Source organism: Callionymus lyra, chromosome 6 (assembly GCF_982586985.1).
Source record: "Callionymus lyra chromosome 6, fCalLyr1.hap1.1, whole genome shotgun sequence".
NCBI lineage: Eukaryota > Metazoa > Chordata > Actinopteri > Syngnathiformes > Callionymidae > Callionymus > Callionymus lyra.
The window spans coordinates 22,391,245-22,405,596 of NC_141823.1; the positions used below are offsets into that span (position 1 = coordinate 22,391,245).

Below are 14,352 nucleotides of genomic sequence, written 5' to 3' on the forward strand. Positions count from 1 at the left end.
CAATCAGGCCTCCTCTGAGAGTTGGTAGTTGAATTCCTGTAATGGAGAAAATGCTCTGATAGTTTACAATTTTAGTTTTTGCCTCTTCTCCTTCTTAATCTAAAACATTGTTTTCAGGGTAATAAGGCAACAAAACACTGCGTTTGATTTACTGAATGAATGTATTTGTAGACTTAAAGTCGTGATTGTTCAACCTTTAAATCTTCAGAATACAACAAGAGAGGGCAAACGTACACAGATTTAATCTGTGAGGATGAACTCAAAAGATTTAAAAATTCACAGTGTGAAAAATTTCACTTCTTGCCTTAAGCAAGGATTTTCAAATCTCCGCTGCTTAGCCCCGAGATATTCCATTCATCTGAATTTCGTCCACAACTTCAAGTTGAGCAGTGAGTTAAGTCCAAGGCGTGCCATCAGAAAAAACCTTCCCGCGGTCATCTGTGTTTGACATGAGACAGAAACATCTGTTGGAACTTCAGCGTCCAGTGTGGGAGTGCGAGGTGTTTTCTGATGCAATGAATGCAGTCGAGTTAGCAGTTATTTATCGAAGAAAGTTTGTTTTTCAAACAGACATCGCTCCGAGCTTCAATCAGCAGTTGGAATCTGAGTCTCCTCTTCAAACACACAAACCCGCTGCTGCAGTGGAGGAGGCGGTGCAGATGGCTGAGTTCATTTAAACAACCCAAATGTGGGACTGAGAAGATTGAAGCTGATGTTTTGGGGCTGGGCTCAAGGAAGCAAGACATTTCAGGTTTTGCTGGTAAAAAGAAATCGGAAGGATTTGACAACATCTTCTCGAGAATAAATGACAGTTTTAGAATTCTGTAACCATGAACTGTGGCTGGAAATAGTCTTGTTAAAGTTGAAGTTCCTAGTGACTTTGACAATGAGTTTGTTAAAGATTTGAAAATGTTATTTTCCTCCAGTTCAGAAAAAATACATATACAGCATTTACTGCTCAGATCCAGCCTGATATTGTTGGTGATTTAGGAACCAACCTTTGACTGTTGAATGTTTCAATTTTAGATCAGTTATGTGTGACACCAACGGGGGAAGTTTCTAGCGTCAACTCATTGACTGCCATTGTAAATATATGCGAAAATACAGTGAAATAAACGTGGATCTCAGCTGACGCAGACACATTTAGATGTTTTATTTATACAACAGTGAAGTTTACTCTTGTTTTCTAAGCGCTACTTAAGATTTAAAAAGCTCCCCCTATTTTCGTATTCTATTGATATGACGTACATGTAAAGGACTGCTCTCTGTGAAAAAGAAATGCTCTCAGCTCTCTTCAAATAACAATATGTTGTGTTTTACACACTCAAATATAGAATTATTTGTTTTCTGGACATCTAAACAGCCTTGTTATTTGTCTATTTACGTTGAATCAAACTCTGACAAGACGCATTTTGTCAACATCCTCACGAGTCACATGTGGAACGTCTCATAACGAACAGCTGTGCCTGCAGAGTAATGTCCCCGACTGATATCATTGGAAGAATTGACACAGATACCAGATCAGTGTCAATTCTTCCAAATATTTTGGTTACAATTTGTATTTACCAACACTTTAAAGTTAACGTCTCTTACTCAGCCAAGGTTTTGAAGCCAATCTTGCTTGTTCAATCTTGTAAATATGTTTTTTGAATCTCTAAAAGTCTATCTTTTTGGCTGGGCGTGTACGCGACATCCGTTCTTCCTGCAGTCATCGTCAAGCAGACACTCGATCGAACTTGTTCGTACGCATCGGCATCACTTTGTGAAACCAGATGTTAACCCTTGGGCGAAACCTATTCATTTATTTTTTTGTTGTAATCACAGAAAGGGTCTCTAAAAGGGCCTGATGCATAAACAAAATCGAAAAGCTTTTAAATAACTCTGTTAAACAGTTGGATAACCAGTAAATATAGTATAAGTAAAGACACGTCCGATTTCATCTTGATATCAGAAAACTAAAATTCATATTTTTTAAAGCACCGTCTGTGTTAAGGAGGGTCAGAGTGAGAGACGGTGAAAAGATTGTGAGTCAGGATCTGACAGGATACCTGCACATGAGGGATGTTACAAAAATATGTCTGCTTGAAAAAAAAAAAAAATCACAGAAAGTCAGCCTCAGAGATCTGTATGATTGTTTTTTGTTTATTCACTCTGGTCCCAGGTTGCCTGGACTCCAAAATCAATGGAATATAAATACCTTATTAAATTAATATTATTTTAATTTATGCTTAACAAACTTTAAAAATCTTCTCAGGTCCATGTGATAATCTTATTTTTGGCACTTGTTTTTCGAAATCATCCATTTCATACCCAGTCGCAGTCCCAATATTCCCAGTCTTACACTTGGGGAATTTATCTACAGCCAATCTTTATTGAACCCCAGGGACATAATATTCGCCGTGATCCTCAGTCACAGAGAGACTCTGGGTTTAGTAATCCATTGTAATCATGCAGGAGTGATGGATAGCAGGTGTAATCCACTTTGACTTTAAGAGCTTCCGATATTTTTTTTTGACCTACTTTGATTTCACCAGCTCATTAAAAACAATCTTTGCTTTTTTGGTTTCATGGTATCTGCGAAAACAAAAATAAAGTTGGGTATGAAAGATGTGTTTTGTATGACAGTGTAGCTGTTTTTGATGCATCTGGACTTGATTATTCAAATGCAGTGGCTGATGTTTATCCAGCAATGATATCACTCCAGAGAGATTGATGTTGTAGTGTTAATACACAAGCAACCATAAAGCTGTGCAGTTGGAATGGTTAATAACCATTGAGACTGAGGTACTAAAGACGTTGGTACAGTAAAAAAATGTAATTGGATGAATAATTGATCGGTGTGCAGAACATTCTTATTTAAATGAGTCCCTTTACTTTGTATTATCTCACATTAATAGCTTCACTTCAAAAGATGTTATGTTAAGCTTGTTGTCGTCCCTATATAAACTCGGAGTTCTCTGCATGACCGCTTATACTATCCATCTACTTATGACTTCACTTGTGTATACCATAAGAATACATGATGTTTACCTTACTATTAAATTCTTATTTTAATTAAATTATTCAACTCTAGCCTGTAAAAAAAATACTTTTATTGCCATCTTTGTTTTCCAGCATTTCTTTATAAGGGTTTACACCTGTTTTAGTCGTACTACTAAATCCCTCTTTCTTTTTCTATCTATCTTTTTCCTGTCTACTTTCCTGCATCCATGAACCTTGTTGGTTTTCTACCATCTTTAACGTTCTTATTTTAACTCAATGACTCAAATCTTCTTCTGACTCTTGTCTTTGTCTAAGCGCTACTGTCTCTAAATCATAGGTTGTCATCTTATGCTATTTCTGTCTGCTGGATCTTTGGCGCATTTCCTGTCAATCTTAAAAATAACAAAAACAGAATTCCTTAAGACATGTTTTTCCTCCCTTACCTGTTTTTGTACTCAAACAAAAACCAAACTCTTGCTAGTCAACAGGAGATACAGTACATAATGCTTACGTGTATATGTTTGCTGTGCTAACATAGTCTTGATAATAGAACTGAAACAGGACAATTGGACAATAGACTAGTAACAGCAAATAAATACATCAATTCTCAATTTTACATCACTTCTCTCCTTAAAATATTATTTTAGCTACTGTAGTTTCACAGATCACAGTCGTGGTTGTGACTCCCATCACTAAAAACCGCCTCTCTGTCTGAGCGATGAGGCTTCAGAATTAAAAGCCATTTAGATTCTGTTTCATTTTGTAAATTGACCATTAGGTGCACCACAGAGCTTGTGAAAAACAGTGTCCCCTCTTTTCCTGTGACTACTGGTGATTCTACTTCTAATTGGCGAAAATAACCTGCCAAAGATTTTGGGGTGAATCCAGGGTAAGAGGTTTGTATTTGGGATGCCAACAACAAGAGCCAGGAGCTGGGCTGTGGTAGAACCAAAAGTTATCCCTCATTACAACATGACTAGACCATGGCAAGTCGAAACATAGCAAGTGTCTTTCCGTGGTAGCACTGACAATAATAATCAAAGTTCTCACTGTTTTTTTCTTCCTGTCACCAGCTTTGATGAATTTTTGGCTGCCATGATCCACTGCTTTATCATAGTTCCAAGTGCTTTAAAAATGCATTTTAAGTCCGACTCGAGCGGGGAATAGTTAGTCATCTTCGACTCACAGAAGTGTGTCGTGAAACCATATTTCTGTGACGCGTTTCTGTCCTAACTAGCAGGTTCTGCACTCTCTTGATCAGCTATGGAATAACTTCACATGTATTTTTAATGCCTTTTTGCATCACATTCGATCATGTTTAAATCTGAGATGCCTTGTTTGCTGGAAAGATCTTCAAACTACTTAGATGGCAGCCTTCAGAGAGGTGTTGCCATAGTAACGGACTCAGTACTGACGTCAATGTTAAGGCATCGCTCTCCACCATTGAGGTGTATTGAGGTGCCGTGCTCCTGTTGGAAAGTAAGTTGGGGATAATTGTATTTGCTGATGACATAATTCTGCACCATATTTATTGACTGTTGAGTCCCTTTGGCTTCATAAACTCATTCATCATTTGCTCCGGCATCACATCTGTGAGCAACCTCCAGTTCCACAGTGACGTGTCTCTCTTTTGTTGTACTTGCTCGTCTCCGAGGGGCAGAGTTGTCAGTATTGATCCGACTGAGGTGCCTAGACTTTGATATGAGGTCAATATTCAATGAATATTTAATCATTGTTTCCAGGGTGAACTGACAAGGCTTTTAGGTCCTCCTTTCTCCAGTTTCGCACCATCAACCACCATTTATTAGAACCTGACTGAATACTTACACGGTATGAACACGGTCCACACACAATGGCTCTATAAAGTGTGTCTTTCTAAAGGATGTTCATGTTTACTCGGTCAAGTCTAAGGTTTGCACAAACATAGAGCAGAAAACAAGTTTAAACCTGATGTGAACTCAGTCAACTTGCTCTTCAAGTTGAAGTGTTGCTGATCTTTATTTTGTAGTGAATTGGAGCTGTAACTGGATTAAAAAATAACTAAATTCATTGCCAATAAACTGCATTTTTTTGGAAGTGCAGTGCCAAGCAAAACCTTATCTGAGAGAGACAGACCTGGACGAAATATGGAGGCACATGGTTTTCTGAGAAGTGCAAGTATTTATTAATATGGGTGAGTTAAGGAACAGCTTCACGGGAGTGTTTGCATTTTTCCTGACAGAACCCCAGCAAAGTCTGACAACTCTATCATAGGATGTTTCCTCGAATAAACAAGAAATGCCAATACTGAGCGCAGCAATGTCTCAGAGCTGAGGGAGGCAAGATTGTTTTAGCAGTTAGTAATGTTGAGATCGATAAGAACATTTTTTTCAACTGTCTTCTTGAACTAAATGTAGTGTTGAAAGTCTTCAATATTTAACAATAAGGACAATGTAGTAACCAGTAGAGAGTGTGTATATTCACTTTCTCTGGACTACATGTGGACGATAGGTTTCCCATTGTGGGCGGCAGGGTTTATGTTGTAGCATTAGATAATTACACAGAAACCTTAACTTTTAACTAAACCCTTGTGTTATCTCTTGGTCACACACATTTGTTTTCAGGCCACCGGGTCACCTTGACCCAGAGATAACACAAGGGTTAAAGGGCAACTAACTCCAACTCTCATGACTCACTCACATGTTTGATATGTTGAAGTCTTCCTCTCCAAGATGCAGTCCCTCATCATAATGGTGTTTTGAAGTTAGTACTTTATAAAGTTCTTCACTCCTCCAGCCAGCTGTAATCACGCACTGCTTTGTTTATACAACAAGTCCTTGGAGGTGAAGACTTCTGGGATTGATGACGCGCGGTGACAAACATCAATTCTTGACAAATCACAGCAGAGTGGGTTATGGTCAACAAGATTTCATCTCCAGAAAAAGTGTTTTCAGTGTGCGAGGCTTAAATACATTTTCTAATGTAAATATTTCAATTAAAATAGATTTTTGTACAAACAGTCACATACTGATGAGTACAATAGAGGTCCAATATCTATTTAAGACAAACTTAAATCAACATGTTATTCGTTTTTAAAAACATCCATCAGTTTATCGCTGTACGTTTTGGACTTTGGGAAGAAACAGGAGTGCATAGAAGAAAGGAAGGCAGAACATAAATACTCCACACATTTTTATATGACAGTTGGCTCGTGTTGCTCTCTGAGATGGACCAATAGACGGAAGATGTCCAATTTGCTGGAGCAGTTGTCGCTCCACAAATAGAATTTGTTCTTTCTCTCGACAGTGCTGCCTCTGTGCAGGCCTGACTCGAGTAATATTATGATACAGACTCTGTTCCATATGGAGAGTGTTTATCTTTTCTAAGACTTAATGAAATCTTAACATCCCTCAGCGAGTGATAACTGAAGTTAACTCGGAAAAAGAAAATAAATCTGTTCGTAATTGAATTGCTAATTTGCTTATTTCATCAAATAAAGAAGTTAGCTTTAAGAAACTGTTCAATAAGATGTGTTAAAAAGTTTGAAGGTGTTGTGCAACTAGAACAATTACCGGCTGTATGCATGCGTGAGGACCAGTTATCTCACCTGAAGGATCAGTAAACAAATTTAATTGTTGACTCATATTGAACTTTATTATGTTTTTCAGAATACAAAAACGTAGAAAAAAGGTAGAATAATGAAGCATTTTGGAAAAAAAGGGTATCTGTGAAGTGTCAAGAGAGGTAAATGGAATTAAAGAATCCTCCCACGTCTAAACAAAGCACTTATGTGAGTTGTGGCGTTCGTTTTTAATTTTTTGTTCTTCTATCTGGAACAAGTTTTTAAAGTTTCTTATTCCCAAAGCATGTTTTGACTCTTTGCTCAGGTGGTCGTTGTGACCAAGATCTCATGTTTAGCTTTCTTATTTCTCTCCACTCACAATCCAAAAGATTTCTTTTTGGTTCACACAAAAACTCAAGCTTCAATATCATATACTATTTTGTGTTTTTTTTGCAGTAAAACATGATGCATCGTAGCTTTTGAATAAAAGTTGGTTATTTGTGTTTCTCCTGCAGTTGGGGGGATGTGGCATCTTGGGGGTGGGAATCTGGCTGTCAGTGACCCAGGGAAACTTCGCAACCCTGTCGTCATCCCTCCCGTCTCTGTCGGCCGCCAACCTGCTCATCGCCGTGGGGACTATTATCATGGTGATCGGCTGTCTGGGCTGTGTAGGAGCTGTCAAGGAGAGCCGTCCCCTGCTGCTGACGGTAAGTTATTGCCCGAATTGTGTGTCTGGATGCTGACTGCACGTACAGGACTGTATAATGAGACGTGATTTTCTACTGTCCTGCTGACAAAACACAACAGCTTTCCCTAAGTAATCCTCTGGCAATTTCTGGATGTGCAATTATTGTATGAGCTTCATTCAGCAAAATAAATGCATACAAACACATGTAAAAGGGAAAATGCTCGAGGAATCGTGGTTGATGATGAAAAATGCCGCAATAATATGCCTTATTTGAAGGTGAACTTGCTTAGAAGTTCGACCGGCACCTACGACTACACGGTGTCTGGCAGACATAACAAGCAACATACTTTTTATTTCTGAACTTTGACAAAATATTTTCAGGAAGCCTTTAAAGATCAAAAACAGAACCCCCAGTGGCCGAAATTGTTTTTCTTGGATGGATGGCAGGAATCTTGCTAAGAGCAGTTGTGGAGTGATGGTGGAAGCAGAATCGTTTCGCAGAAATGGCTTCCTGCTGCTTTCTTTTGTAAAGGAAAAAAACATCAGAAAAAAGCCATAGTGTTCAAGTGTACAATGAAGCAGGTATGGTCCGTATTTATTGAAAAAAATCTAAATTAATATAATGTTGTGCAATATGAAATAAAATGAAAAATATTCCTGAAGGTTTGAGTATCTCTAGTATAAACCTAAATGTTGCAAAAGTAAATTACGCAGTTATGATCATTTATATGAAAGAGATGTGGAGGTGGAGGGTTATTTTCGTCATTACATGGCCTTGTTAGTAAACTAAATTATCTCACGGTCAAACATTTCTTAGGATTGATCTGAGGATTGTTTGATAAATTGTACTTCTACTCATTACCAATTTCTTCTACTTAAAGGAAGTTTTCCATTTATACATAGATAAGAATTCCTCAGTTATAATGACGCCTCAAACAGAGATGTATCCAGATGTATTTTAAGAATTCTGTTGTAGTAGTATGCCAACCAGTATCAATGTGTTTCTGCCCCTTATTTTGGTCAGGATTGTTGGTCACCTTTATATAATTCTGAACAAGTGTAAATAGAAAATACTTTGGTAAATCATGTATGCAGACGACCTCATTGTCTTCAGTTACTGAAGCGCTGGGCTCAGGCAACTTCTTAATGTCTGCCCTGACTATGGTATTGTCCATAAAATACAATTTAGTCTTATGTGAAGTACCTTTGTAATCTTATTACAAACCAGTTGACCAAGACATTCACAGGCAATGCCGTTCTTTATATGTTCAAGCAAATAGTTTGGTTCCCAAGTTTGGTGCTTTCCAGTTCTTTACGCTGCCGTCTCAAACGTTTCACCATCAATCCATTGAAGCCAAGCTAACTTGCATAATTTCGATTTCCTTCTTCAACAGTCATATCGGTCATCTTTTTCTTAAAAACTGTTTTATTCTTCTGCCACCTCTTGGTAAACTTTTGCGTCTTGCTCTAGTGCCAAATATGGGTTTAGACAGACAGACAAACAGACAGACAGACAGACAGACAGACAGACAGACAGACAGACAGACAGACAGACAGACAGACAGACAGACAGACAGACAGACAGACAGACAGACAGACAGACAGACAGACAGATGGATAGATAAACTTGTATAAAACCATAGCATTCTACATTGAAGTACAACAAAAGGGCTAAAAACATGGTTAAAAAAGCAGTTTACAGCCTTAAATTACAGTGAATTTAATCATTATGTAACTGTTACTGTTTTTTTTTATCCGAGAGTAAAATCAACATTTTTGCATCAAGGTTCTGACTGTCGGCCAAAGCAACGATAAACGGTGCATTTATACAACAGAATTAAACCAAATTGTCGAGCATTGACAAAATGATTATTATCTCAGTGGGATGTCGTCATTAGTCTGAACAAAAGTGCTTCCCAAATTACTAAACAAATGCCTGTATTGGGCCAGCATAATGAGACGCCGTAAATCATGAATCAGTGGAAAATCTCAAACAGCATTGCAGGAAAAAAAATAAATCGCAGCAGTTGTTTTTAAAAGGAAAGGTTTGCCTTGTAGCAGTCGTGTCTCGCTGCCAGTTGCTATTTCAGCTTGGAATATTAGACCTTACCGAGCCTACGGAGGGCTAAGCCGCTTCGCTTTCTGGTGATGGACAGTTTGACAAATGAGGTCTCAGTGGACTGTAATCCGCTCTACATCTCGAAAGTTTCTCCTAAATCTGATCACGATTTGTTTCAGCATCTGGGGGATTCTGAAACAAATCATGTGTTATTCAATATTCTTATTGTTTAGTGGACTCATTTGACCTTAACGAGGTGAAATAAATAAACTTTATTTTTTTGGATGGAAATACTTGTTTCTTCTCTCCTCTGTTTCAGATAATTAAAAAAAAGACAGCATAGAAGAAAACGCATATTCATTAGAAGTTAGAAATGTAGTCTGTGGGGAAGAGAAGTAAAGTGATTTCAAAGTTTGGTTACAGGTAACCATTCAACATGAGTCACTTAAAGAAACACAAATGTGTATTATTTGTGAGTTCTGTCACCCGATTCGACTTCTGTCATACCATTGAATGGGCGCAAATCCTGATATTATCATCCCATTCATATGGGCCAGTAGGGCCCTATTCTACCTACTAGCATGTAGAATAGGCTGTTATCAGCTATTCATCTGGTTGACCCAATGTTTTATATTGTCTCGAGCGGGTTGCAATACCGCGTCCCTGGGGGCAAAAAAAAACCCCTAACCCTAACCCTAGGGTCTTTAACCCTAACCCTAACCCTAACCCGGTACTTCCGTATCCTTTCGTGTTTTTCTGTATCTTTCCGGTTTGCGTCCAAGAAAGATAAAGTTATCTGTCTTTAAACGGAATAAATAAAATGTTATCGTATTTTCTAGCAGCTATGTACATAAATGAAAATTTTCACAAGGGCGTCGGTCCAGATTAGGGTTAGGGTTAGGTTTAGGGTTAGGGTTAGGGTTAAGGTTAGGGTTAAAGACCCTAGGGTTAGGGTTAGGGTAAGGCTTGGGGTTTAGCTCAGTGGATAGCGCATCGGCCATGGTTTTTTTTTGCCCCCAGGGACGCGGGATTGCTCGAGACAATATAGTAGGTAGAATAGGGCCCTACTGGCCCATATGAATGGGATGATAATATCAGGATATGCGCCCATTCAATGGTATGACAGAAGTCAAATCGGGTGCACCTGTTGATTGACTGACATGTAATCAGACGTGAGGATGATCTGTGGACGGGTCAGTTAATTCACTCAATCGTTTATACAATCAAACGTGTTACACACCTGACTGGCTGTTGTTAAAGCGAAACTAATGTGTTGATTTAAGTGTGTCATATTGGACCTCTATTGTACTCATCAGTAAGTGTCTGTTTCTCAAAACTCTCTTTTCATTTAAATATTTACATTAGAAAATATGCTTTTTTACGATAACCACGATAACCACAACTCTGTTGTGATTGGTCTTGTCACCACGCATCATCAATCCTGAAAGTCTCCCACTTCAGAGGGACTCGTTGTATAAACAAAGCGGGGCTGGAGGAGGAGTGAAGCCAATATTATGTCATAATGGACTCGTTTCTCGTAACCTCTCGTTGGCTAAGATTTCAGACGAGGGAGAACTTTATAAAGTAATAACTAAACTAACTAAACATGGTCTTGCTCCATCTTGGAGAGGAAGACTTCAACATTTGAAACATGTCAGTGAGTCAGGAGAGTTGGGTTTTCACATTAGTTGCCAGTTAAGCTCTGTGTTGGGAGTAAGAATTTGTAAAAGACATTGCAACTCCATTTTATCCTGGCTTACAGCTTATTAAAGCCATGTTTCACACCAGTAATCTCGGACATTCAATATTAAAGGCCACGGAGGAGGTGTGATGGGGCTGTGACCTTATATTGCCACAAAATTGTTAGAAATGTAAGGTAATTTGGGGCAAAATAATTGGAAAGCTTGTTTCTTCTGCCTGGCCTCGCTGTTCAATATCTTTCCCAAGCTGTCATGTGACCAAGCTTTATTCTGTATACGCTCAAGACAGCATGATACTGAAGGATATTGATTTTTGTGTACGCTTGACGTGATTGCAGCACCGGTGATACTGGTTATCATTGGCCCGCAAAGAGCCTTTGCAGCTTACACAGGCTGTAGAAAACAGGGAGGAATAAGGGAAAACAATCAATCCTTCATTATAGTGCGCTGCTCAAGCTGTGCTATGAATTCGTGCTCAACATACAAGTACTGTTTCCTGAACAATCCGTGACACAAATGTCAGCCTGCGCTTACTGTCGAGTAAATTCCAATGGTTTTACTGATTTCTGCCTCTTATTATAATACATTGATGTGTATAGAGTTGAAGTAACAGGGTCTATTATTAAGTATAATGAATATATACTCTGGTGTTCAGTTGAAGATATGAACAAGACAAAAACAAGAAAATTTTACCTTAAAAACAAATATTTACAAGTTTAATATTTCAATGACTAAATAAAAAAAAAGAGAATGATTCATCTTTGACATTTAATGTGCATTTAACATACTCTGTAGGTAAAAAATCATAAAGTAGGAATAAAATCATTCCCACTTAGGTTTCATCCCAATTTGAAAAGGAGCCAATGTTTGCACTAAAAAATAAAAAACAGGTAAATATTTAACACAACCCGGTCTAATAAAACGAAGGTCAAAATATTCCAAAACGAAAGCCCAAAACTTGAGTTAAATAGAATCTAATTTACGTATTAGCGACGACTACAGGATTATGCACATCTTTTTAAACTTGTCAATATAACCTTTGAAACTTGAGAGGTGAATTTATTCAGAGAAATGTTCACCTTGTGAATCAAATAAATACGGTCTCGATTAGATATTTCTGCAGATGAAAGCACTCGTAAATAAAAAGTAGATAATCGTGTCGAATACAAAACAAAAAAGGTTTTAACAATAATTATACATTTTATAACTCAGTTTATTAACCAAATAACTGGTTGTGAGTAATTTTATTTCAATGTATCGAAATATAATTGATCTATTCGATCTATCTATTCTAGTCCAGAAAAAACGTTTTTTTCACCTTGTTTTTAAGGATTAAGTTGAATAGTCTAAAGAAAAGGTTTCACCAAACCTCACATCGACGCAAGATCAGACTTAATCTTCATATTCAGCCATAATAATCAATGGATGCTTCCTCATAGCACTTGCCACCTACTTGAGAGTCAAACCAAATGATGATTTCAAGCGTAAGGAATACAATTTGTTACATATTTGAGGCAGAGAACCATCAATCTTTGACTGGATGAAAGAGCACAATTATGTCTTGAGTGTGTTTATTTTAAAATATTCAATACTATCTTGACAATTGTTTTCATGAGTCAAATGTTTCATATATTTGTGCTGCTAATGGAGAAGAATCAAACAGCTTAAAGAAAAAGTCACTTCTGCAGCCTAGGAAGTACAAGACAGCAAGAAACTTGGTGGTAACAAAGTTAGAAAAATATATTATATTTCATTTTAATGTGCAGAATGAAAAAAAACATCCCACCAGACGGAGAACACAGGCGCTGGAAGGCATCTAAAATAAAGAGTGTCAGGAAATATTGAAAGGGCTGAGGCAGCGTTACTGAAGTTACTCCACAGAACAATACATCGGGTCAAGCACAGCAGCTCTCCAAGATGGTGAAGCCTGGACCAGACTGAAGTATCAGTGGTGATCGGGAGTTGCTTACAATTGTGTGGGTCAGACATGCCTTTGGCTTGATACCATAGCCGAAAAAAAAAACATCCAAGACATTTCGACCTGAGGTCAAACCACAACAGTGACATTTCGACACTACAAATGAAAGCTTGTGTGCAAACTTGAACTTTTTCAATTCTTGGTGGAAAAAAAAGAAGTTTTTTACCAACTAAGAAACTTGATAAAAAAAAGTGTTTTCTGGGCTGTGATTTCAGAAATGTTTGACCATGAGTGCAAATAAATCAACACAGGCTGTGTTTAATTTCAGTTTCAAAAAAAGGCTTTCCGAGAGATAGCAGCTATCTTCGGGCTTTTAGCAAAAGTAGCTTTATATGTCCTTTTTCAGAGGAATGCACAATTTGTCAGAGAAATTCTTGGTTTCAGACTCACGACTGCATACTGTATTAGAATTTTTAATTCAGGTGAGCCAGTAAACCCACTAACCCTGTGAAACTTTCCGTAAATCATACAGTTCCAGTGTAGAAAAACATGTAATTACTTGAAGATTTAGTAAAACCTTCTGAATGAACACACTGTCATGATAAGGTTTAGTGTTATAAAGTCTTAAAAATCCCCGGGAAGAGGGGTCGGTCCTGGTCCCCGGGGTGACGATTAGTCTCTGGTAGAAAGTCTATCTGACAGATCTCATCACTCAGAACTTTTTTTTCCCAGACATGCTTTCAAGGCAAAGAAGAGAAATGTTGACAAGTAGCTGGAAGAAAAATGGTGTTTGTCAATGATGTGATGCTAACGACATCAACTTGACGCAAATATCCTCTGGTAGCGAGAAGATGGTGACGTGGCAAGTGGATCAGCAGCCAATGCTTTAATGACAGAATAAAAGATTAAAAGTAGCAACGAGGTTAAACTCTCAATTGACTTGGGCCAAACTGCCAAGAGAGTGAGATGCAAGGTTAATGAGAATGTTGGAAGGGTCTTGTTGGCTCTTACAGATGTCAGTTTAGTTATATATACTTAATAGTTGTGTCACTCCAGCGGGACTCAAGGACTCACTAAAGGCAGGATGTGGTGCAGCACACCTAAACAGCAGAGGCAGAGCACATATCCTGTAGAGAGTGTGAGGGAAAAAAAGGAAGCTAGTAATCAAAGTATAAACAATGAAGATGAAGGTCTGTGGAGGGAAGCCATAAAGAAGCACGGGTACTAGTTGTATGTCTTTCTTTCCACTTGTTTTTATCACAAAAAAAACTTAATTGGATGTGTCTGTCAGCCCTTTTGTTCACACACCCTGGAAAATAACCCCTTTATACTTTATTTTATTGTATATCCCACAAGACAACCAGGACTTTTGGAGCCTCAGTGGGTGTCTGCTCGCTCATGGCTCTAATCCAAGGGTACCTTTAAAATCCTAAATTCTAGCTACATGATATTGCTGAGTTAACT

The 14,352-nt window shown here is 38.0% G+C and overlaps 1 protein-coding gene across 2 annotated transcripts in view; it reads left to right on the forward strand.

Annotated features, from left to right (window-relative positions):
* Window positions 1-14,352, forward strand: part of tspan4a (tetraspanin 4a) — a 180,759-nt gene that overhangs the window by 106,978 nt on the left and 59,429 nt on the right. For both annotated transcript variants that reach the window (XM_087794297.1, XM_087794296.1), the window contains one exon: window positions 7,039-7,230. In XM_087794297.1, coding sequence (XP_087650423.1) covers window positions 7,039-7,230 — 192 coding nt within the window. The remainder of the gene's footprint in view (window positions 1-7,038; window positions 7,231-14,352) is intronic.